This window comes from Pteropus alecto, unplaced genomic scaffold, assembly GCF_000325575.1.
Source record: "Pteropus alecto unplaced genomic scaffold, ASM32557v1 scaffold311, whole genome shotgun sequence".
Lineage (NCBI taxonomy): Eukaryota > Metazoa > Chordata > Mammalia > Chiroptera > Pteropodidae > Pteropus > Pteropus alecto.
Genome location: NW_006431916.1, coordinates 3768473 through 3794360, shown reverse-complemented (window position 1 = coordinate 3794360; position 25888 = coordinate 3768473). Strand labels below are relative to the sequence as shown.

Here is a 25888-nt window from a genome sequence, read left to right as displayed (position 1 = left end):
AAGTAGGGCCTAAAATGCTGCATTTCTAACAAACTCTCAGATGATGCTCTTGGTCTATGGGTGACACATTGAGTAACAAGACAATAGGGGATTTATAGGCAGGGAGCAAGCATTAGCAAGGGGAGAAGCCAGTGATTTAGAGAGCTTCTCTAGGAACTAGAAGACCTTTCTGGAGAAAGGTCTCCTCACTTCTTTGCACCCCAGCACCAGGCATCACAGGTCACCACCAAAATGAAGGACAATACAAAAACAAAAGAATCCCAGCAATTGGGTGTTTTTTCAGGGCCAGCCTTGTACATCTAAACTAATTAAATAACAATGAAAAGTCCTTGCCCTGATGGATTTCTGCTCCTAAATCTATTAAGTAATGACTAAACCAAAGATACATGTCCAGAAGTCAAAGTTCAGAGGCTCAGGCAAGAGGTGGGAATCATTAACAAACTGTGAGAAGGTTAAAAGAGCAAACTGTCTTGGAAACTCTGGTCAACTGCATCTGATAAAGAAATAAAAACCATTTAATTATGCACATCCCTGAACAATCATCAAATCTCTGAAGAACCAAAAAAGAATTTCTATACATAAAAAATCTTGTCCGCAAAATACAATTAGTTCCTCTAATGTTTTATGGTCATCAGGTGGACCTGACCAAGTCCTTAGAGACCCCTCCATTATCTGTGAGACTACCCATGCCCAGAGGGCAGGGATTATAACTCGGGATTCTCTCCTTTAGCCAGTCCAGTATGTGATTAAGCCATTACCATATGATCTTACAGTTCCCATTCCTTGAGAGTTGCTAAGTGCTAGGCAAGCACTAAGCGGTTTATATTAATTATTTCACTTAAAATGCTTTGTCTTCACTCATTGTCTTTTGAAATCTAATTATAAGCTTCTAAATCCCTCTCCTCTTTGCAAATATTTTTCCTAAAATGTTAATTCTTGCTTCTCTCAACATGGAGTGATGCAGAGAAGGCACTACACTCTCTGCCCTGTGAACTCTAGGTCCGAGCTATCTAAAAATCTAGAGGAATAGATAAGACCTGGTCCCTCCCTCACCTTTCACACAGGGACTTGCAGACAGGGATTCAGAAGAAACACACACAGTCCCTGCCTTCAACAAGCATAGAGTCCTGTGGAAAAGTCACCAGCAGGAAAATGAAAATATATTTATTAGATAGACACACATACACATGTCCACACCCGCTTATTAATTCTGTTAGAGCACACAGAGGGAATCCTTCTGACAAATGGATTATGGAGGACTCCAGTAAAATGATTTTTAGTCTAGGCCTTGAAATACAAGTACTTATAATACATGAAGAAATAAAAATACGAATGAAGGCACAGAAGCATGTGAGAACCTAGATGGGTGAGAAGCTTGGAATGGCTGGAATGCAGAGACTGTTGGAGCTCCCTGGAGAAGGGAATCAATGAATTTCTAATTTCTAATTTCTAATTCTGAGAGATTTTTTGACTCTGAATGTCTAATTTTGTGCTTGATACTTAATATTTTATATATATATATATTTTAGTCCTGTTGTCTTAGCCCCAGTAGCATTTCCTTGAGGCTGCAGTCTACAAGATACCTACCTACACAGGGTCAGGCCTTACTGGCCCTATCTGCCCTTGCCCTACAGAATATCACAGGATGATAAAGAAACATGTCTGTACAGTTTCTAGAGGCATGTTCCAGGGTGGCTCACACCCAAGTCAAAGCTGTCACCCAAAATATTTAATGGAGGAGCAAAGAAAAACGAAAAAAGAAAAAAACATGTATTATTTGCAAAGTATGCAACCTAAAACATTATGATAAAGGTTTTCATCCACAATGAGAAATAACTCTACCATGCCTAAAATTAAATCCAGTTCAAAACCCTCCAATAGAAAAACTTCACACCCCGAACATCCACATCTAGAGTTGACACTCAGTTTAACAAAATAAAATAATAAAAATGCTGTTTAGTCAGTAAGAAACCCAAAGAACCCAACATTTGGACTTCAGAAATGTCTCCTCTGTGAAGGATGGATCTCAAGAAATAAGAAATACCTAATCCTATTTCTGAAACTATATCTATATAGAAAAACAATTATTTTTATTTTCATTTATTCCCAGAATACACAGAAACAAAAGCAACCTTTTCTTGACATTTTTCAGTGTTTCTGGAAAAACATCTCGTTGGAATAAGTGAAGAATGTTCTTGCCTCTGGCACAGGAGAAGTATAAGGATCAGATATGTAAAAGCAGTTTGTTAAACAGTAACGTGCAAAAACAAACAAAAAGCCTCACTGTTGTACAGATAGTCTATTTTCACAGCTCACAGTGGCCAGGAAAAATTTCTACCTGAAATTAAAAAAAAAAAAGCTAAGAAAATTTGCCTAGTGTTTTCGACTTTACAGATTTAGGGAAATCACGATTCACGATTTGAGTGAATCTTGGAAATTCAATATAAACAAAGTGCTTGTATTTGTCCTTTAAAAGAAGCCTGGGTTTTGGAGGGTGGTGGGCTTAGCTTTTAATACCTGATGGGACATTGTGACAAAAAGTAAACCTGAGCTTCCTGCATAATTTTCTAGGTATTAAAAAAGTCTCATGCAATTTGTTTCATAAGCGATGATTAAAGTAAAAAAAAAAAACCTTACCTATAAAGTTAACAGCTGGCATACAAGGCCTCTGTCTGACCACAAAAGTGCAAACTCATAAATTCTGAAAGCCATGAAGCCAAGTGGTTGTGCTGTCTTGTAAAAACCTTCAAAACAAGTGAATTTCAGCAAAAATGATATATGGTGTGAGACTATGACATAAAGTCATAATGGCTGCCCTCACGTTCCCCATGGCAGGTGGTTACTGATACAGGAGGTGCATTCCTCTCAGAAATCCCTAAATATCAGGTCTGAGCAAAGAAATGGGGAGAAGGAGAAAGAATGGCAATTTTAAAATTTTATTAATAATAAAAATTCAAAGATTGTCTTGAGGGGGGGAATGATGGTGACATGCTCAAAGTTGTATTTTTAGAGGCTATTTTCATCATTTAACAGTTTATCTCAGAGAAAAATAACAGCACTTGGGGGGAGATGAAACCAAAGGTTTATTTCTAATACAAAACACATATCTTCTGACTTGTATAAAGTTCCTCTGGAAGCTTCCTATCCAAGTTAATTGGGAGAGCCATTTTATCTCAAATAGGTAAATAAGGTCCTGCCTTGATATTCCTAAACCTGCTGTTTTCGCTCACTCCCTCAAAGAGGCAATTCAATCTTGGACATAATAAATACACACCTCTCCTTGCAACGTCCCCCCTCTCCTCCACACAGCCACATCAGGGGTGTCAGCACCAGCTCCACACACCACAGCTGGTACCTTTGACCATCCATCCATTCCTATCCCTCTGGGCTTCCACTTCCTTTCCGTAACAATGATGGCTGTCATTTTTTCTAGGTACCAACTACATGTTAGGCATCATGTTGAGAATGTTTTGTACTTAATCTAAGCCTCACAAACAGCCAACGAATTGTCGTGAGGGTCAAGGAATCTAAGAGTCACATCAACAGTTAGATGGGAAAAGACAAAGCAGGGATTCATACCAAGGACTGTTCAAGTCCAAAGTCCTTGCTCTTTGTTCTTTCCATATCTCTACATAGCATTAGTAAAAAGAAAATGCTGAGCCTGATGAATGCTAATGGTTATTCTAGATCTGAGTGTTGTTTCCAATAGTTTCAATCTCCAAGTCCAGAATTCCATATGACTGAACTCATCTTGCCCCTGCCTGATCATCTGTCTACAGTATGCTCTGAGTAAGGAAGGACATGGTTCAGAGCATCTGGGCAGCTCTGGCACTTGTGTGAGTTTGCTTCTATCCATACAGTGTGTTACACATAGCTGGAGCTCTGTGACCTCCCGTCACCTGCCTGCCAGCATACACGCCAGCCCTCAGTTCCCGTAATCCATTTGCATAGATGGTCCCCCAGCCTGTGTCCAGGATAAAATTTTAGAAAACAGGCTAAACTAAAAACTGCAAGCTTTCTAAAACATGCTGACACACTGCCAGATGTTTTATGTGCATTAACTCAGTAAGGCCTCAAAAATCCCCATGTTTCTTTATTTACTTACCCAGCACGAATACTGAGCACCTTCTCTATGTCAGGCACTGTACTGGGTGCTGGGAGATAACATCCACATGTATATATACTACCTGGAAAAGGCTCAGAGAAGGTAAGTGGTTTGTCGAGCCAGCTACGAAGTGGCAGAGAGGAAAGATTTAAATAGTCTGTCATAAGCTTTAAATGAAGTGATGATAACCTTCTCAAAACATCTCTAATAACTTAGTTCAATACCCGATAATATACAAAGTGCTTTCACATTTTAACCCATCAGATCTGCAATTGGTTTTAAAGAAAATATTGTTTCCTCATGTTCTCCAATGCTGGGTAGTACAATAAAAGTAATTTTATTGAGAGTCAGTCTAAGTATGTCACCTTTTAACTTTTGATAAGTCAGAAACCTTCAAGTAGCGGGATAGAGCCCTTCTTCCCCTGCAAAACAGATTAAGCCTAATACGTCTACCTGTGCAAAAAGTACAGCGAGAACAAGTCACTTCACAAACAGCTAATATTCTTTTTCCAAACTAAGTCTATTTCTTAAGCCACCAACTTTAATTCAATGTACACCTTCTAAATTTCTTCTCCATACCAAAATTTATTTATTTTTCTATCTTACAAAGAGTATACACTCCTAGGGACCTGAGTGAGGTAGTCAAGAAGGGAATGGAGAAAGAAGATATGGAGAAAAACTGACAATCATTCCAGTCTAAAGGGAGTAGTTTGAGGCCGGTATGTGAGTAAGTAGATCCCGTGTTGCCACGGTTTTTCATGAGAAACCATAAATCCAGATTTTTTTAATAGTCACCTGGATTCTTAGATGTTGTTATCTAATTCAATTGCTTGCTTGTTTTTAATATAATCGGGGCCAAATATGACAGGACTGCAAGCCAAATTCAGGCTGCAGGCACTCAATATATAATAGCTGGACTAGAATAATGAATGCAATACGAGAAAGAAAAGCATCATAAGAGGCACTGACCTTTGCTGTTTCCAAACTGGTAAGCGAAAAGCAAAGCGGGGGATATCTGCAAGCGGATTGTGAGAGAGTGGAGATGGCAGAGCTTCCACCGGCAGGACATGTTCACAAGCCTCCCTCACAGGGCTAACATGCCAACAAATGAGGTTCTGACTGGGCATCATTTAACACAGTGCCTTGCACCTAGTGCACAGACAAGGAATGTTACTGCTTTTATCAGTAGCAGTAGGACAGAAAAAGTCCGAATGGGTCTGCCACCTGGCTGTGTCACCTTAAGCAAACTGCTTAACATCTCTGTGCCTCACTTTCCCTATCTGTACAATGTGCTGGCTTAGACCAAGCTTCAATAAGCGTCAGCTATTGTTCCTGTTACAGAGGGGATGCGAAGCCCTTCCCAATGTAAAATGTGTCAAATGAGAAAAGAAAAGCTCCGAAAGCTGTGAATACGGACAAAAGTTGTAGCAAATTATTTTAGAACAGTGTAATCTGATTTTAGGCATATTACTTAACCCATCTGCACCTTAATTGTTTGGTTTACAGGATGGGAAAAACAAAACCACTTACCTCACAGGGTTTTGGGGTAAAAGCAAATTTTATACTATAATGTGTCAAATACAACAATTGTTAGCCTACACATGAAGTATAAAATTTCTATTCCATGAAATACATGCATAAGACCACCCAGAAGCACACGACAAAGCAGCGGCTCCTTGTCATCCACATGTCAGGAATGCTGCTGAGGTAGCAACCTTCTCTGCTCACCGCTTCCACAGCCAGCAGGCTCATTGGGCCTCACTTCCACCGCTAACTGGTGGTTTGGGTAGTTTTGTCCCCGTTTTACAGATGAGGGTTTAGAAACTGAGTCTGAACATCTAACCCAAAGAACATCCCCACATATCAGCCTGCCTGCCTGTAGTAGCACATAAATGCTGGCGAGAAAGGCTCAGAAAAGTCTTAATTTAGGAGTCTACTGAATTCTTTTTAATTTTCCATCATTGCTTATTAATATGGCCAATACAGGCAGACTCGGGGCTAATGTTATAAATGTTACAGCAATTGAAAAGCAGAAAGTAACTCTGTAATTACCCTACTATTTCTAATACAGTTACACGATGGGCACAGAATTATGTACAGAGGGGAGAAAATTGCATTAGACACCTCTGGACCTTTGAAATTGTATTACTTAGAACCTTGGCAAATGAGCAGTAAGTATTTAAAGAAGATTAAGATGAATTTCCCATTTGGTGTCCTATTTAATTTCTACAAAAGTATTTGGCTGTCACCTTCAGTGTACACTGCTCATGGCCTACTTGGTGTCTTCCACAGTAGATGAGAGGGCAGCCCTGAGCTTTTGTGCCACCAATAGCTACAGGGCCCAGGTTCCCAACCTGCCAGCCAGGGCCAAACTCCCCTGGAGCTTAATGAGTCATCTTTCTGAAAGCCACAGGAGGGGATCTGGGCTTCCCCATGTGTTATACCATGTGACATGATGCCATGACTTCCTCAAATGAGTACAGAAACTGCTCTCTAGATATCCCCTTGAAAAAGATAACTGCCCCAAACCAACCACCATAGCAAATCTGTACATCTACCCCAGGAATTTCAAAAGTATAGCAATTTGATGCAAGTTTTGATATCAATTAAGAATGAGATGACTATTTATGTAATTCTAAAATGGTTGACTAGAAGGACAGCCCAATTTCCTAATTTTATAGATGGGGAAAGTGAAGGCTACAGAGGGGAAGTGACTTGCTGAAGATGACATAATACGGTCTCAAACACCATATTATAAGGCAATACTCCATTTCCTGAAAGACCTGGGAAAACATCCTTAATAATTCTTTGCCTTGTTGAGGCAGGCTCCACTGACAACCTCTTGGGACCCAGCCCAGGCATTCTCCATGCCCAGGCCCTTCTCTCCCCAGCTGGTTTCCGAGTACAGCATGGTCTCCCCCAGTGTTTTTGCCCAGCCTTCTACCTGCCCGTCTGAAGATAAGTGCAGGGCATTTTTCACGTGGGAGATCTCTACCTCTCATCACAACAGAGAGGCAACAGGTAATTGGAGCAACGAACCCAAAGGCATCTTAAAGCTGCCAGTCTTCTTAACATTTGTCCATGGTCCACAAGTTACAGTCTAATTTTTTTCAGAGAGTTAGTACAGCTTCCACTTCTATTCCTAAAATGGGAGATGAAGCGCCACCCTTCCATTCTTTGAGAAGCCCTCTCTCCTCCCCACCACCACCCAATCCCCCTGTCTCCCACCTGAGCAACAGAAAAAAAGCATTCTGACTAGGGGCGCACCCATTTCACAGGGCAGCCATCCCTCAAGGGAAAGACTCCTTAGTTTTGTTTTGTTTTTTTCACATCTTTTTGCAACACAAAAAGGTAACACAACCCGCTGGTCACAGAGTCCTTTAGAAGCAGGAAATGAAAAAAACTGGGTGGTGGGTGGGAGAGGGAACTCTTCATGGCCTCTACTTTTCAAGGGACCTGGAGGAGCAGAAGTCTCCTCTGATACCTTTACTTCTGGTCCAGGGCCCATCTTCATATCACCAGCAGGTGCCCAATCTCCAGCCCAACCTAAAATCTTAAAAGAATTGCTGTAATCTTAAACTCTATACGCTGACATTTGAGTGGGAATTCCACAGTCTCCCACACCCGAACATACACTTCAATCACCTCCAAGTCAGGTCTCCCTTAAATTACCTCCTTCTCTTCTAAGTGAAACTTATTAGTGTAAGCATCAGGTATAAAACCTTGGCTTTATTTTGATTACTTTAATCCAGCCAGAGATGAGGTTTTCAATCCAAGCAGTCTATCACTGTAGAGTAAGGGGTGCTCTGCTCCCCTCCCAAAGGCACCTTGGGCTGGTTTTACAGAGTGACTAGGTAAGCCTGCTTGGTCAATCCTACACTTTTTAAAATGTCTGAGAAACAGGGTAGAAGAAATTTTTAGTTTCCTGGGGAAATCTAGCTTTCATTTACTTACAAACAAAAAAATTTGCTAGGAGTGCCATTCTAGCTACTCAAGAAAATGTTGAGCCAAATGTTTGCACAAAGAATCACACTACGCCCTTATTCAGACAACTTTATGCTACTTCTCTGTTCACAGGCTGACCTACTACTCCTATTTAGATGAGATAAAAAAGGATTTTCAGCAAAAACATGGGAGAGGACAGTTGTGCGTACCATGTTGCTCATTTAACATACTACACATGCATTAATTTAATCCTCAAAAAACCCCTATGAAGCTAGATTTCTCTTCAAAACTCTTTTAAAAGTGGGACAGTATAAAATTAAAAGATGAAACACCTTTTTATCCCTGTTATATTAACGAAGAAGCAGGCTCAGAAAGAATAGTTTGCCCAAGGTCATACAACTATCCCATTACAGATATAGGTCTGCTTGACTCCAAAGTCAAAACGTCACATTTTTTCTTCCCACTACACCACCCTGCTTCCTGTCATCTGAGACAGACATCCCTGTGGATTTCCTATTTGTGGCACTGACGCCTGCCCTCCCTTCCAGATTCAAAAGGACAAAAGCACTGGTATTGTTCCTCTCAAGCAATGAAATTTAACACAGAACCACAAATTTTGCCTACAAGGACATTGCCACTGGAAACAAAATCCTCTGTGCTAGGCTGGTGCCCTTTTAGCATTTCGTGGATTTTTGCAACACCACAGTTGGCCACTTACTGAGTATCTCGACAGGCAATAATGCAGCTACAATTCTGTGATATTCAGAGTTCAACTTTGAGGTTTCCTGAGCGTCACTGCAGGAGCTTATTATGGCTGTGGGACCCCCAGCAGGAACAGAGTTCATGAGATGAGAGTAGACTACCTCTAGACAAGATAGGTAAGAAATGGTGGGGGAGAAAAAGCAAGGGAGAACCAATACCTCAGTTCTTGTATTTCTAAAATAAACATCGAGGTGCAACAATAAACAATAAATTCCTCCATGAGAGACAGACAGAAAAGACAGGAAAAGGGAAGATGGGGCAATATTAATGAACATGTTCTATGTTCTCCATTATACTAAATAATTTTCTCTCTGTGGACCAAACAACCCTGTAGGGTCCCAGACATGCTTTTAAGTTAGTGACAAATGACAAAACTGAGGCTCAGAGAAGTTAGATAGCTTTTTCAAGGTCATCAAGCTGGTCAGTAACAACGAGAAAGCTCCTTGACTCCTGCCCATGGCTCTTTCTGCTCATAAGCCTCGGAAGAGATGGACAGGAGGCCTCATTGTCTTAGGGGTGCAGTCACTAGATTTTGAGTTCTCATTCCACCAACAACTTGCTATGGAGCAATAGAGGTAAGTGAGGACTGTAGTAAACTAAAGAAAGTGTGGTACTTCTAAAGGAGGCAGCTGCTGTTCAGGACCAGGTGATTCTGGCCATAGAGGAAATAAGGCCTGATCCTCTTAATTTTTCAAGTTGGAAATCTGCTTTTGTGAAAAATCTCCCATCTTTTAAACGTATGCTCTAAATTTTTTAAAACACCACGCTGGTCAAATCGATCATATACAGAGGAAACCAAGCTCACAGGTAACCAGTCCCAAATCTGGTACAACTGCAACATAAAGAACTAGACCAAATGGCTATTTCCTAACTGAGAGACTCAAGGCTCATGGAGTTATTGACGCTATAAATGCATATGCCCACTAAGTATGCACATATACTATTTTTCAAATACATGTCGATGTTATTATGAAAAAATTTAAAGTAATTTACACAATTAACTAAATTCGTAATAGCTTTCTACAACTACTCATTTTCCCCAAAGAACTGATAGTGATAATATAACCACTATCATTTGAATCCTCATAATTTTTTTCATTAAAAAAATCCTCATTTAGAAAAGATTGGCAATAATTGGAATAGATCATTTCTAAAGTTCTCATTTTTATAATTCCATGATTATATGCTGCAGAGATGTGGGAGACTAGGAAAGGAAGAGAAACTCCCTAAATACACCAAGGTATATATCTAAAAATCAGTACACACATGGCCGTCATCATGAACTCATCATGAAGTGTATACCGCCTAACTGTTAAGTTCAAGAAGTAAATAGCCAACAATGCCAGCAATATTTCTTGAGCCCTTCTCAAATATTTATTGAATAATTATGTTTCAGGCAAGTAAAAAAGACAAAGATATATGATAGGCTATCATTGAGTTTTTACGGCAATGGGAAATGTCGGACATCAATTACAAATAATTACAAGCTCACGATCAGTGCAACTAAGAAACCTGTGAAGCTAGAACGCCAGTTTGGGAGAACTGGGCCTGTTCTGTGCTAGCCTGAAAGGATTCCATAAGAAGTGTTGATGTGACTGAGCTGAGATCTTAAGGGTAAGCAGAAGTTAACAAGTTGTAGGCATGTGGTAGGAGGGATGGGGGATTCCAGCACAGGGCCTCAGTGGGTGGGGATGTGGTATTTCCAAAGCACCCAAAGTCCAGTGTGGCTGAAACCAAGAAAGTGAAGGCATCTGAGGTTTGAGATGAGGCTAGAGAGGCCATAGGAGACAGCACTGAGGCCTGATAACCATGTGCACACCATTATGGGTTTTTACTTTAGAGAGACTGCAATGTCACATAAAACCTATATCAGAGTAGGTGTGCAAGAAATACGTGATAAAACTGAAGCGGTGGCAGGAGATGAAGCCAGAATGTGAGCAGGGATTGCTGAGTCTCCAAAGTAAAGTATGCTAAGGAATTTAAACTTCATGTGAATAATAATGGGCTGCCCTTGAAGGGTTCAGGCATGTTTAAAAAAGGATTCAGCATGGAGAATGGACTGAAAAGATGCAAGATCAGAAGCAGAAAACCCAGTAAAATGATTGCAGTAATCCAGGAAACAGATGGTACGTAGCTCAGGCTTGGATGGTGACAATGGCACTGGGGAGAAGAAAACAGAGTCTAAAGAAAGAGGCAGAGTTGACAGGCCTCAGTTCCTTTTCGGTTAGGACAGGAGGACAAGGGGAGAGTTCAGAATGACTGCAAAATTTGTCTTGGGCACTCTGGTGAGTGGTGGTGTGGCTGAATGAGGAAGAGCAGGTTTTGGGTCATCCAAGTGGAACTGTCACAGAAGCAGTCAAGAGGACTGGCACACAGGCTTGGGAGGGAGCAGCAGAGATGTTGCTATAAAATTGGAGAAAGTGTGAGGAGAGAAGAGACAGAAGCAGTCATCAAGGGCTAAACGAAAGAATACAAGTCTGTCCTTTAAATGGAGATTGAGAAAGAAGAGAAAACCAGGAAGAGCATGTTGCCATAGAAGCCAGGGGAGGAAAGTTCAGGAGAGAATGGCCCACAGTGTCAACCTGGATAAAGAATGACAAACCAGGGCACTGTGTTCTCTTTTGCTCTGGTTTTCCTTCAGGGCATTGATCATAATCGGTACATTTTTTTTTTTTTTCATTGTCCATCTCCTCCTAAGACTTATATAAACAAAATGGTTTGTTCCCCCAACGTACATCTACTGAGGGCACGTTGCACAAAGGTTCTCCAAGGTGTCTGTTGAATGAATGAATGTATGGAGAATGCATGCGTGAATGTTTAGGAAGAAACCAGTATTAAAGGAGATATGGCAGATGAAGGGCACAGGAATAATCCCCAGAAGAGGTGGCTGAGCCAGAAGAGAAAATGGGATCCAGCAGACAGAAACAGGGGTCGGTTGGTCTTGAATGACAGAAAGATACTTAGTAAAATCATTTATCAACAATCTTGTTCTCCAAGAACCAGAGATTATAAAATTCTCTCCCATGAGTTTCTATATTGTCCAGATGTTTTCGCCATTCCAGGATGTTTCCATTCCCACTGATATTTTATTGCAGGAAAACCATGCGTAAGTAGGTTGCAAATGAGGTTTCTCTGAAGATTCTAGTTTCAAACCTCTGAATCATGAGCACTAAGATCTCAAGAAGTTATTTCACCCCAATGACTGATTTCATAGCACGATGCCAATGTGCTTCATTGCTTTAAGACAAGTCAACATACAAACATCTGCCCCGACAAAGCAAGGCAACTGGAAAGGGTTATTTAACAAATAATTATTCACTTTTCAAAAGTAGTCGCAGCACCAAAGGGGCAAATCCCTTTGTTAACCCAGTTCGATTTATAAATTCTGATTTCAAAGTAACTTTCTTAAGAGTATATTTGGCATCTGCCTTTCACTGAAAAAAAATCTGTTCCCCATTCTCCCCACAATGATAGACTATATTAACTATGTCCTAATTAAACATTCTAAATCTGGAATAAAACCCACTTGGGGGTGGAGGGAGAAAGAGGAAAATGTCTATGCTTTCATAAGACTGTCCTAATTTACTTAGCATCAAGGGCCCAAATGACCTTTATATAGCCTCAAATCAATCACTTAGCTAGGACACATACCTTCTTACTTTGAAAATGAGGAGACAGTGGATGAGAGTTCCTACAAAGTACTTTTAACAAACATAAACTGTAATCATCAAAAGAATGTTACTCTGGGGGCTGCCAAAGAAGGCCAAATGACAGAATGAAGAGACTCTGGCTTCAAGGAAAGTAAAAGCACCATCTTTTCCACTTCCCCTCACTTCCATCGTCCCCCTCAAGGTTTAGCACCACCTATTGTTTATATGCCAGCAACCAACACAGGACCTGGCATTGTGATAGCACCCATGTTTTGGCAAAGGGCAACAAGGGAAGGATGGGGGCAGCCTCGGTTTGAATCCAGCCTCTATCACCAGTTTGAGCAAATGACTTAACTGCTGTAGTTTTCTTATCTGTAAAGCAGAGATGGTAAAAACACCCTTATCACAGGATGGCTGTGAGGATTAAATGAGTTAATAATTCTAAAGCACTTATAACAGCACCTGGCAAACAGTGGGAAAGAGATTCCCAAGATCATCATTATCATCACCACCACCAGTTGGACTCTGAGCAAGTCACTATCCACCACAAGGTTGTTTCCCCACAGGTGAAATGATGGGGTATAGGAACTAATCTCAGGGAGATCCCCACTGGCTTCATTCCTCAATAATGCTGAAGATAGTATTATAATGCTCTAAATCCTTAGCCTCTGAGCTCTCAGACCAGCAGCAGGGAGGGAAGGTAGTGCTGATTCTCCCTCGGGTCCCAGAGGCTTACTAGCCCGCAGAGATTCAGCTCCTCCCACCCACAGGCAGCAGTCCACCCGGCATCCTCCTTCCTTATTAAACAGGTTGTTCAGGGATGAAAATATTTATCATGATACTCAAAGCTGTGGAACACCATGGGTAGGAGAAAAGGACACACTTCACAAGAAAGAAAGCAGAGAGGGAGAGACAAGAACAACTAAATGACGAAAGCAAACAAGACAGACCAGAAACACGGTGCCTATGGGGTTATTTATTTAGCATCCTTCATCTAATAGCAATCAAGAGAACTTTAAACTATACAAGGTGGCTCTAGCGCCAGGGAATTGTTCCCTGTCTTGAAGCACAGCCCTCTCTCAGTGACTCCCCATCACTTCAAACCCAGGCAGACCGCCCTGGGGAGCCAACTCCATTAAATGGACAGTCTCAGGTACAGATTTCTCAGGAAGCAGTCACTTGCTGGATATTAACCTAACCTCAACTCTGCCCAAAAGTAAAATCAGCGTTCAGGATGATCAAGTCCCCTTTTCTTTCTGGGCCTCAGTTTCCATTTCTGTAAAATGGAGGCCTTCTAATCACAGTAGCTGCAGCTTTAATCCACATTATGCAGTTTTGAACCACATTATGTTCCTTTAACATTTGCTTTTATTCTCAATATTTAAAAATCTGGAGATTTTACATAAACATCCAGATTCATCGGGTCTCTTAAAACATCCAAGGTCTATCAGCTCTGGCTACCTAATTTCCAAGTTTCCTTGTAGTATTAAAATTAAAGTATTCCAGCAATGATTTCCATTTTGCAGGGGGAAACGTTTTTTTGTGTTTTTTTTTGTTTGGAGATTAAAATTAAAAAAGGTTCATAGTTATTTGCCATTTTCCACCTGAACCTAGACTTTCTTGTTCAACTCCTCACTCTACCAGTAGCTTTGTGACTTTGGACAAATTACGTAATCTGTCTGTGCTTTTGATTTCTCATCGGTAAATAAGAATGGGGAGAATAATCCTTCCTCATATGGTTACTAGGATTAAATCAGTTCATATACATAAAGTATAAAGTGCTTAGAACTGGGCCTGGAACACAGTAAACATTAATTTAGTGTAGGTATTGGTATTTTCAAAATTATGTAGTTTTTCTATTTAAAGGGAATATTTGAGAGATGGTATGCTAGGACTACCACCAAAACACACACACACACACACACACACACACACACGCTTGGCAGGTAGACAGAAACCTGAGTTCTAGTCAGGCCTCTGCTCCAAAACTAGCTGTATCTTTATGAACTACTGCCCCTCTCTGGGCCTCAGTTTCCAGACCAGACAGCTCAAGGGTTGCCCTGAAAGCATTCATATCAGAGATGATACACCAGCAGCCACAGTGTTCTGTGTGACCTGCAGTTTTAAACAACATTATGTTCCTGTAATATTTTATTTTATTCTCAATATTTAAAAATCTGTAGATTTTACATAAACATCCAGATTCATCAGGTCTCTTAAAATATCCAAAGTACTATCAGCCCTGGCCCTTTTGAGCAGTTCTTAAAATGTGGTCTCTGAACGAGCTGCGGCTGCATCACCTGGAGACTTAGAAATACAATTATTGGGGCTGGATCTCAGATCTACCGAATCAGAAACTCTAGAGTGGGGCTGTCAATCTCGGTTAACGAGGAGCCTGGTGCACAGTAAAGATGGAGAAGCACTGCAGTAGAACAACTGGCAGGAGCTGAAAAGCAGTGGCCTCTTTTAGAAGAGAGAAGTAAAAGGTGATCTCACTCCCCAGTGCACCCCCCACCCACTGGTGTCTCTGATTCTGACACCAGTTGGCATTACTGAGCTGCCCACCACACTCATTTTCCCTGTTGTCTAGTCCTTGGTGGGCCTTTGGTTGACCAGCTCCTACCTAGATGGACCACTCTTCCTCACAACAGGGCTATGAGCCCCTCAGGCACCAATGCCAGTAGGATTGTGTTGTTCCCAATCGGGAACATAGTTTGTAAGAAAGCAGGCTGTGCACACCAAGGGCACAGTTGAAAAAACGAACTGTTGAGTTTCCTTTATTAATCACAAGCCACACAAGCAGCTGCTAATAAGAACAGCTGTGGCTGCTAAAAGGGTGATCTTGAAGCAGCCTAAAAAAGTGCTTGCAATACCAATAACAAGGACGTGCAGGCTTGCAGTTTATTGGCTTGGTTCTTCCTACTGATCCTCAGTGTCTCTCTCTGGACCAGAAAGCCTCCTTCTTCCATACCCTGGGACAGGGTCAGTGGGTAGGAAAGAAGGTTCTTAAAATTAGCTTTAACACAAAGAATTTCAGGTGACTTTTAGAGGGCTTGAGTTTGATCCCTCCTCAACCCTTTGGTACCTTGAATGACTTGACTTCTCCTGACCATTGGTTTCTTCCTATATTAAAACAGAATAATAATAGCTACTCCACATGATTGTTTTGAGAAGTCAAAATTAGGTTACACATATGAAAGTATTTTGTAACTGTGGAGGACTACATGAAAGGCTTATTATTGTCCCATGAAAACTGCTATTTGACCCATAAATCATCTAACGCAGAACTCACTGTTTCTAGACTAGGGCTATCAGGTGAAATCAGAGAATTCCATGACTATAAAGGGCCTTTTGAGAACCTGTAACCCAAGCTTTCTACACTGCTTCCCTCCTCACCAACCCCTGAATGCTATGAACGAGAGCCAAGCCAAAGGGTAGCCCCACCTGGAAAATATCCACCTGCAAGGTCACTACATTCCAAGACAGGCGGCCCATTCCTTCCACCTTAGGCCTCATCTGAACACAGATCATTCCTCCTTGTAGAGGCCAAATCAGACTTGCGATCATTTAAGCAGCATTCGAAGCTGCTTTCAGAGCCTTTGCCTTTGCTGTTCTGGCTACCAAGAATACTCTTCCATCAAGTCTTCAGATGGCCAGGTCCTTATTATCCTTCCACTTCAAATGTCTCTGCTTTAGAGAGGACTTCTATACCACTCTTCACTCTATCCTACCCAGTTACCCTCAATCATAATATTCTGTGTTTTATTTTTATAGCACGAGTCCCTATTTAGTTGTGTGCTTAAATCTTGTTGAATCTCTCAGAGGACATAAGTCCCACAGATGTAGTGACCTTGCTTTTATTATTCACCACTTCGTGCACGGATACTGTAATTGCACCACGGTAATTACACTAGTACGTGATAGGCACTACAGCATATGCTGAATGAACTTATGAATTAATGAGTGAATGCTTAACACCATTCTATGCACATTGTAGATATTCAAATAGTTGTTAGAACAAAAACCTAAACAAGACTTACGCCAAATCCCACTATTGACTGAACTCAATTCACAAATAGTAATCACGTCTTCTTGCACTGAAGAAAAAAATATAAAAACTAAACAAACTGAACGACAGCTCCCCATGCCAACTTTATTCATAGCAGCACTGGCCCTAGTTATGTCTCTTTATCTTGTACAGAGGGAATTCGTGAAAAGGCGCTCATGGTGGACAAAAAACAGATAGCTATTTCCCGAGACAAGGCCTCACATAATAGCATAATTATAAACTGTCCTTAAAGAAATCACTCAGCTAGCAAGTACTTACTCAGGTCCATTGTGAACACTGTCACAGACCCTAAGAACCAGTTGGGCAGGGCCTGACAACTAGATGAGGAGAATGCATACCTACAGGGCATGTACTTACCCATTCCACTCTCAGCCAGCCTCAGCTGCTATATACCTAGGTTCAGGGAGAGGGTAGAAAAGCCCAGAGAGGAATGAAAGCTGCTACTCTTGCCTTACCTGGAAATACTGTCTCACTCCAGCGATCCACAAAAGATGTCAGAGGGTAAAAAAGCTCGCAAGTTCCTTGCAGCCCGTGCTGCAGCAGAAGACACTCAAGATCTGGGTTGAGTCCTGCTCTACAACTTATTCTGTAACCTCCGACTAAGTCACATCACTTTCCAGACTCTCAGCACTATTCCCATCTGTAAATGGGGGTTAATAGTTCCCACACAACCTTTCTAAAAGGCCTGTCCAAAGAATACCATACCATACCAGTTGTGAATATGTACTATAATCTATAAAGCACTATACAAAGGTGAGTTATTACTACTGATTGCAAATAATAGTAGTTTATACTAATAAAGAATTGCTACAATTTGGATTCCAGAGTAAGCATCCGAACACTTGGAGGTTGACTGATAAGCACAGGGAACACCTCCATGGGAAAGATGACTTACCCTTTCTCTGCACTCTGTAAGGAAGGCCCCAAGTGTAGGCATGTAAGCGGTCCACAAGTATCCTAGATGCCATGGAAGAAAAGTCAGTGTCTATAAGAAAGGGGACATTCCACAAGTCACTGTATGCCGCTCTCAGCCAACAAACTGCAGCAATCACTTGGGACATTTCTTAAATTGCCCTACAGTAAGTCTTAAGGGTGTTATTCTTGGAATCCAGATAAAACTCCCCTATCACATAAGGAGATCAGATCAAGATTATCTCGACTCCAGAAAAGATGATACAGCATGGCTTAAAGGAAAGGGAAAATCAGAGACAATGTCATAAAGTTCTCATTCTTTAAACAGAGCCTGAAATAAGAAGCTTCACACAGAAGTACTCTTGTAAAGTGAACCAAGTCTTACCATGTACATGACTCCAATGGATGCTGCAAAGATAAACAAGCCAGGGATTCTTTAACCTACAGTATAGGGAAGAATGTGCTAAGGGATATAAAGGGGACCAGATGTTAGGAAAACATGGAGGAAAGGTAAATTTTTCCTCCTTGGAGAGATACAGGAACGCTTCATGAGTCAAATGACATTTGAGGTAAAGGTGTCAGAATGCTATCTTTAGAGGCTGAGACTCTTAACTGCCTCTGTGGCATAGATGTCTCGACAGGTTGGAAAAGCCTATGAACCCCTGCAAAAAATAAATAAGTAAAAAATAAAAATAAAAAAGACCTTTAAATGAATACGATAAAATTACAAAGGACTTCAAAGAAAATTAGTATTGAAACACAAAATGCATTAAAAAAATAAATCTGTGATAGAGTACCATATGTGATTCTTTACTAATTCATTAAAAAAAAATCTAGCAGCAAGTCTAAAATCTACCATAATTTCAAAGCAGCAATAAATGGTTCTTGAGATATCTATAACAACTGTAATGTGAAATGAAAATATGTGATTTCTGTTGGCAACAAAAGCAAAAAACAGAGATACTGCTAACACTACTATAGTTTGTTACCTTTTTTATGGAAGGAAATACTACATTTCAGTTAGAGGTTAATAAAAATGAAGATGTATTTTTTTTTTCCCATTCAAGTTCACAGACTCCATGTTGTTTCCATTGACCCAGGGTAAGAAATCTTGATAGAGAAAATAGTCTAAGCAAAGGAAGAAAGTGAGAAATATGGGTAGCGTTATGTATCCGTGCAAAGACAAAGATAGGAGATAGCACTGAAAGGCAGGTAAAACTCTCAGAAGTCACCGATAGGAAGGTTCATTGCTCCCAATTATTAAATCACTGAATGTGGTCTAAGTTTTAGAAAAATATCTTCTTTTGGAATAAAAGAGGAATGAAAGAAGCTAAGAGAACATCTTTCCATAGGTTTCAAGTTACAGCTTCTTTTTAAATGTGTGGTATATGACAGTACATTGATAAATTTACCCCCAAAAAAGACATATTCAATACAAATACTGTTATGTAAAACTGTACGTTTGTAAGTATGAGTGGGTGTAAGCATGTATATAAACATAGAAGTCTAGAAAAATGTACATCAAATATCATTGTAATTATAATTTGGGGATGCTTGTATTTTCTATACTTAGAAAATGGGTAAAAAGAGTCCCAAAAGAAGTTAGGAGACTTATTCAGGGTAATACATATACCACACAGTACAAAACTACACAGAGCTGGTACCTGAACTCAGAAATGTCCTTCTTTTGTATTGCACACAATTTTTCAGATTCATAATTTAATGCGCCTGAATGCACGAGGTCATGTACCACACGCATAAGGACATTTCAGCTAACAATGGATCACATATATCATGGTGGTCTCATAAAGTTATAACAAAACAAAAATTCCTATCATCTGGTGACGTCATTGTACAACTTGGTAGTACAATGCATTACTCATGTGTTTGTGGTGATGCCGGTGTACAGCGTTCATAAAGGCTACAGTAGCATACGATATTCTCCCAGGCCTTCACATTCATTCACTACTAAATCACCCAAGGCAACTTCCAGTCCTGTAAACTCCATTTATGGTAAGTGCCATGTACAGGCATACCATTTTCTATCCTTTATTTTTACTGTAACTTTTCTATGTTTAAATATACAAATATTATTGATACAATTCCCTATAGTATTTAATACAATAACATGACATACAGGTTTGAAGCAACAGGCTCTACCATAAAACCATCTAGATTCCTTGTTAAGTACACTCTATGATATTCGCATGACAAAATCACCCAATGTATTTCTCAGAACAGATTCTCATTGTTAAGTCACACATGACTGTAATTATTAGCCCCAAATTACATATTCAGACATTGAGGCTCCGAGTCTGTTAAGTGACTTGCCCAATGTCACATAGCGAATAACAGGAATTGTCAGGGCTAGAATCCAGGTCTCCTCTACCACTTATGAGGGCAGAATACCAGTGTCATTGTTAAAAAGAAGGGTTTGCATTAGTCTGTCCCAGCTATGCAACTTACTTGCTATAAACTTAGGATATTCTTGTATTTTTCCAATCCTATGGTTCCTCATAGTTCTTCAAAGGGTTACGGTTATGATTAAAAGGTACAATGATATAAAGCCCTATTACAACTGCCGACTGAGTACACTCTAATCATCTCAATCATTATGCCTCCCTGCCTCTGTCCCAGATGGAAGGTTCCAGTTTCAGGAGCCAGCTTACGTATCTGCTCATTAGGCTCAGCAGCCTGGTTCTAGTCTCAAAAGTCAACTGGGATCACGCTCATTGTGCTAGGAGCAGCTCTACTGAATGGGGAATGCACGACATCAGGCCTAACACAGGACAGGATGTCAGAGTGCTGAGCAGCCAGTTTGGAGATCTCTAGGGATTCTGATTCAATAGGTCTGAAATGGGACCAGAGATTTCGAATTGTTAAAAATCTCCAGGAGAGTCTAAAGAGCTAACATTAAATGACAAGTTCTCAGTTTGACAAGAGAAAATCTCACATTTCTGTGACTACAAAAGGGTCCCAGTCTAATCTAGAGCAATGCATTATCCAATGTGCGACACAACAAGGACATCACAGGAAGACCCGGGATCATCACAAGTCCAGGGCTCTTCTGTCAAGGATAAAGGGCAGCAACTGCCCAGAACCATGGAGGAGGACTGAAATCAACCCGAACCAGCAGCAAAAATAAATGTTGGAGGGACCTCTCTATCCTAGATACATAATATTTTCAGAGCTAAAACAGACTTCGGAGATGATCTTGTCCATTATACAGATACAGCACATTAGCAATTTGAACTCTAAGGAACTCACCAAGACTTGGAGGCCCACAAAGCAATGATTCACAGTAAATTCCCTCAATAAATAATGCCGGATGAAAGTATTAAGATAAAAGTGGCATTCATACATTGCAAAGACAGGGTTTCGAAATAACCTACTCTGAAGATATATAGAAAGTGTCTAAAAGTATAGTAGGTCTGGCAGCACTCAGAAGCGCCAGACCATAAGTTTAGAACTTTGAAGTGTCTATGTGGTATTTATGGCCTAAAAAGAGACTAGAGCCAGCAAAACTATTTTCCTAGAGTTGGTGGGCAGAGGAGAAGAGGGAAGGGTCTCCAAAGGCCCATATGAATTTGGCTCACTATTTTGTCCTTAGGACCCTGCATACTACTTGCAAGCAATATATCAGTCAGTAAATATTTATTGAATGCATGAAAGTAAGAGAGGGAAAGGAAGATAGAGATAGTTAAAGAGAAACCATCTCTGCTTCTACAGGCGAAGCGGGCAACTGAGTGTAGCATTCCCTAGGGAGTGAGGCCTGTTGGTTGCCTGACCCAAGAGCGATGGAAACTGATTGCTAGTACAGTGAAAGAAACGTGAGCTTTTGAGTCAGATACACCTGGGTTCAAATTCAAATTCTGTATGATCTTGGCATAAGCACTTGACCTCTTTGAGCCTCAGTGTTTTATCTTAAAAAGGGAATAATACCACCCACTTCATCTCCAATATAAGCATGATGGTATTTATTCTTACAAAGTTGTTGGAAGAAAATTACGTGAACTAATGGATTTATGCAAAGTAGCCAGCATAATGGCCAACACACAGTATGAGCTAAACAAATGGCAATGCATGTTAGAATTAATAATGTCCTCTATAGCCACAGCCTATATTCTCCTAGGCTGCCTCTAATCATACTCTGTCAGTTTTTTCCAATACCAATATGTAATTTCAGTTTAAGTTCACTAGATTTCTTAATAATGACCATTTCTTTAAGTAAATAATAAAATCGTGTATACATTCCCTTTCAGTTTACAAAGTAACCTCACAATCACACATAATTCTGAAATGAGGCATTACTGTTATTCATATTTAGTAAATGAAACACTAAGACCACTCAACCAGCAGATTTTGGTACAGATTTTAACATTTTATTATAATGGCCATCATTTTCTTAACCAGAAATTCAAACAAGTGATTCCATTACGGAATAAAATACTTGAACTCCAACTGCTCCAGAAATCACTTCAGATGCTGCTTGGATCACCCTACTACTTATATAGCTGAAATCAGAAACAAAATCCTGAAAGAAGAGGCAGTAACTTTTTTTAAACGAAGACTTAATGCATCTATTATTAATAGTCTCAAGTAGAAGAAGAACATCAGTCAGAATCAGGCCAATGTATGTTTTAGCAACATCTCTCCCATTTTTTACCCATAGAAACCTCAATGATTCTTAACCCAGTAAATTTCAGTATCTTCATCTTTGTAATGGGAAAACATTACTCCTAAGTTTGCGTGAAGTCCCTGGCATTGAGATGTAACTTACAGTTACTCAACCAGTAAATTATAGCTACTCTGATAACAATGCCATGGTACTGACCATTTGGACTGCAAGCAGTCTAAGTGACTGCTCGTCTTCCTCCTGGCTGCTTCTTCTAGCTTGTGCATACCTCCTGTTCTGCATCTGTTCAATGGGGATACAACCAGTCTCCATCCAACCTCACCAGAGAATTAATATAACAAAAGAGCTGGCAAAGATATTATGCAAATACCAAATATTATTAAAACATTAATGGCAATTTCCACGAATTTTGATAAATCGTATTTATTATGCACTGCCAGCCCCTCATACAGTCTGGGCTCTCAAATATTAACCAGATAATAACAGCAATCATTTTCCTAAAAGACCAAGGCATAGAGAAATAAGGAGTCTAGATGATTCCAGATAACATCTGTCTCAGTCAGAATCTCTGTTGCAAACAGAGAATGTCAGGACAGGCCATGGAGACCACAGTGAACACCTCAGGCTCAGATCAACTCCACAGCCTATGTAAAACTCAGTTTTGATAGAACAGTGGAGTTTCTTGGTGCTGACAAGTCACTGACTATGACAACAGTCTACTCCCACTTGGCTCTTCTGCAGATAGTTACCTCTCAACTAGACAAAAATAAAAAGGGTCTGGGAAGCTGGGGGGGCCAATAGTCTTATTTAGAAAGTGGCTGCCTTCTGCCAACTGCCTAAAAACAAAGGTAGCGTTATCCACGGCTTCATTAAACAGGCTTGCACCAAACTGCTCTGCCATTTCTGTGTGAGGGGACAATATTTTTAAGCTGTTGACAGTCCTCAGGTATAGCTCAGAGGCAGAACAAAGCCAAGAGGACTCACCCCCCCATAACTCCCAGAAATAAAAGCCTGGTGCCACTCCAGTGACCCCTTAACAAACTGAGGATCAATTAAGACACCTCATTCGCATATTCATGAAAGACTCAAGGCTGTGGCAAATGAAACAAAATGCACAAAAAGAGATTTTGTTTTTTAAGCCAAGCTAAAATCCGCTTTAGACGAAGTAAATCCACACAGGGACCCTTGCTGTCTCCAAACCTTCACTTGTCAAGAGCAGCCAGCACCTCATTAAGGAAAAGCAAGGAACTCACAAATGAATGCAGCACAACACACAGGCAAGCTCATTTCACCATCTGCCTTCTAGTGTCCAGAGGGGCAAGAGGCTTAAATGACACTCCTGACTTTTCTCTCCTGCAGGTGGAACTATCACATTCCCAGGGTGCAAGAAAGACTTCTCTGCAAGGTCAGTTGGGTAAAAAGGAACATCAGTCAGAATTAGGCCGATGTATGTTATAGAAAAGAATTTAGTTTACCTGAGAAAACAATGCCATTCATGACATTAAACATACTTGTAAATAAAGCATCCCGGAATAAGTCACTCTTCATATCTGTGTAAAGGCTTTGCTAAATCAGCGCATCAGCTGTGGGAGTTAGCACAGTTCATGATGAAGTATACATTTAAACTTACCACTCCTCATACCCTCCTATTTTCTGTTCCATGCCTATCCTGACTGATGGTGACCCAGCATCTTTTTCTACTGAACCACCTATGGCAGGAGACACCGGAACTGATGCAGGGGCTGTAACAACACAACGACAGACTTCCACCATTTATGTCAAAAAGAAAGGCCATCATTAAGCAACTTAAATAACTGTCCTGAATCTTTTCTCGTGTGACCCCACCCTTTTGAAAATCACTATGCTGGTTTTCAGATCTGGTATCATTGTAAGCTTGTAAACTACCCTGTGGAAGTCCACTCCCACCAGGTTGGGGAGTTGTTTAAAAAAAAAAAAAATCATCTAATGAGCTGAATGGTCGAATATCTCAACGGAGAGCTTTTCAACCCCATACATGATCTAGAATACACTTGGGGAGTGTGGAGCAATAGGTAAAATCCGGCCCCAAGTTTTAACATGCTTCATCCAACTTCAAAGCATTACTACTATGAGACGCCACACGTTCAATTTGTATTACCACCACACACACACCTGCCCCCCACGCCCCCACACACACACACACACACACACACACACGCACGCACGCACGCACATGCAGTTGGGTTAGGGGAAGGAAGAAAACCGAGAGGGAAAGATGCCCTACGACAGAACCAGCAGCAACAACAGGCAGCCGGCTGAAATCCAAGTAGATGGCAAGAGAAGGGCAAAAGCTCTGTTTTCCTCTATGGTCAAAGACCTTTTCTGGTCAAATTTTCCACTACCTGGGAAATCAGCTGAGGATGCACAGGGCACAGAGATTACGTGGTGGGGCAGCGCTACTCTCGAGCTCCCAGTTCTGCGGAATGTTAACCGCCCGGCCACCTCCTGCATGTGGGCCAGGGTTGCACTGGTGGAGCCGCAAGCTGCAAGGCAGGCTCCCAGTAGCAGACACTCACTGTACCACAGTAGCAATAATCCGAACGACGGGACACCTGAGGAGGGATCCGGTCTCCCAGGCCAGGCTTCAATATTTTCTTTTACACTCCACTCAACAATCAGTTTAAGAACCTGCAGGTACCGGGCTGTGGGGTCGGAGTGGGCGGCACATTTCTAACCCAGGAAGTCTCCCAGATTCCGATCTCAGGCGAGCGCAAGGACAGCACACAAAGAGGAGGGGGCCGGCGCACTCCAGGGAGTCAGAGCTGTGAGCTCGGTCATTTTCCAGCTGGGAATTAAGAATTCCGAGCTCCGCCAGAACCCTGGGGAAGCACCGGAAATGCTTCCGACCGCTTTAAAGGGAAGTCGATTTGCAAATCAAAGTTGCAAGAACTCCGGGCGCCCAGCCTACTTCAGCGGGTTACTAGGGAACACCCAACAAGTTTGGCCACCGGGGGCTCGGCATGACAGCGCCGCGCCGCAAGACTAGAGAAGCAACTTGTCGCTCGGGCGCGGAGCCAGAGCCCCAAGCTATCTCCGCGCCCCAAGCTCAGGAAAGGACCCGAGACTGCGCTGGGAAGGCGCAGGTCCGAGCCTCTGGAGCCAAATCTCTTGATTGAAAGGCGCCGCCGGGTCTCACCCGGACCTCGGTGCTTCCAAGGGCTTCCCTCGACCCCAACACTGAGATGTTTCACCACGAACACTGCACCTGCCTTCCAGCCCCGGCCGGTGAGAAATTAACAAAAGAGCCAGCGAACTGCGGGGGAAAGGGACCCGGCGTAAAGTATAGTAAGGAGGGGAGATAAGGCAGCTCGGCTTGCGCCGGAGGAAGAGAAGAGGCGGAACAGAGATGGGTTATACTCCAGGCACCCGGCTCCGGGAAGGAAACCAAGAAGAAAAAAAGAGTGCGAGAAGGTGGATCGGGTCCTCGACCCCGCTTCCCATGACAGACACAGACACAGACACAGACACACACAGACACACACACACACACACGAACACCTCCCCCTTTTCCCTCCTTACCCAGCATGGAAAAGATGAAATCCTTGGCTGTGTGAATCTCCAGCGCTCTCTGGTCGTCGTATTCCCGCTGGTCGTGCTTCGTGAATTCTTGGATGAGTTTGTTCAATTCCTCCACCCGCGCTCCAGACCTGAAATCCAGCTCCGGGAACGCAGGCTTGTTGTTACAGCCCAGGGAGGCTGCCTTGCTGGCGGTGGGAGCCGCCATCTTCATGCAAAACGCGCCGAGGAGCAGCTCCGCGGCGGCGGCGGCA

At 41.6% G+C, this 25888-nt stretch overlaps 1 protein-coding gene across 8 annotated transcripts in view; it reads right to left on the bottom strand.

The window, feature by feature from the left end:
- The window catches only part of MB21D2 (Mab-21 domain containing 2), a 97082-nt gene extending 71200 nt beyond the window's left edge, over window positions 1-25882 (bottom strand). For 2 of the 8 annotated variants that reach the window (XM_025042015.1, XM_025042025.1), the window contains exons 1-2: window positions 25638-25769; window positions 23710-23821 (exon numbers count right to left, since the gene is read on the bottom strand). Coding sequence is in view for 3 of the 8 variants with exons in the window: in XM_025042025.1 (XP_024897793.1) it covers window positions 23710-23719 (10 nt within the window). In the remaining 5 variants the exon portion in view is untranslated. The other 6 variants (XM_015600042.2, XM_006906173.3, XM_015600046.2 and 3 more) reach the window with 6 other exon arrangements.
- Window positions 25883-25888: the final 6 nt, after the last annotated feature.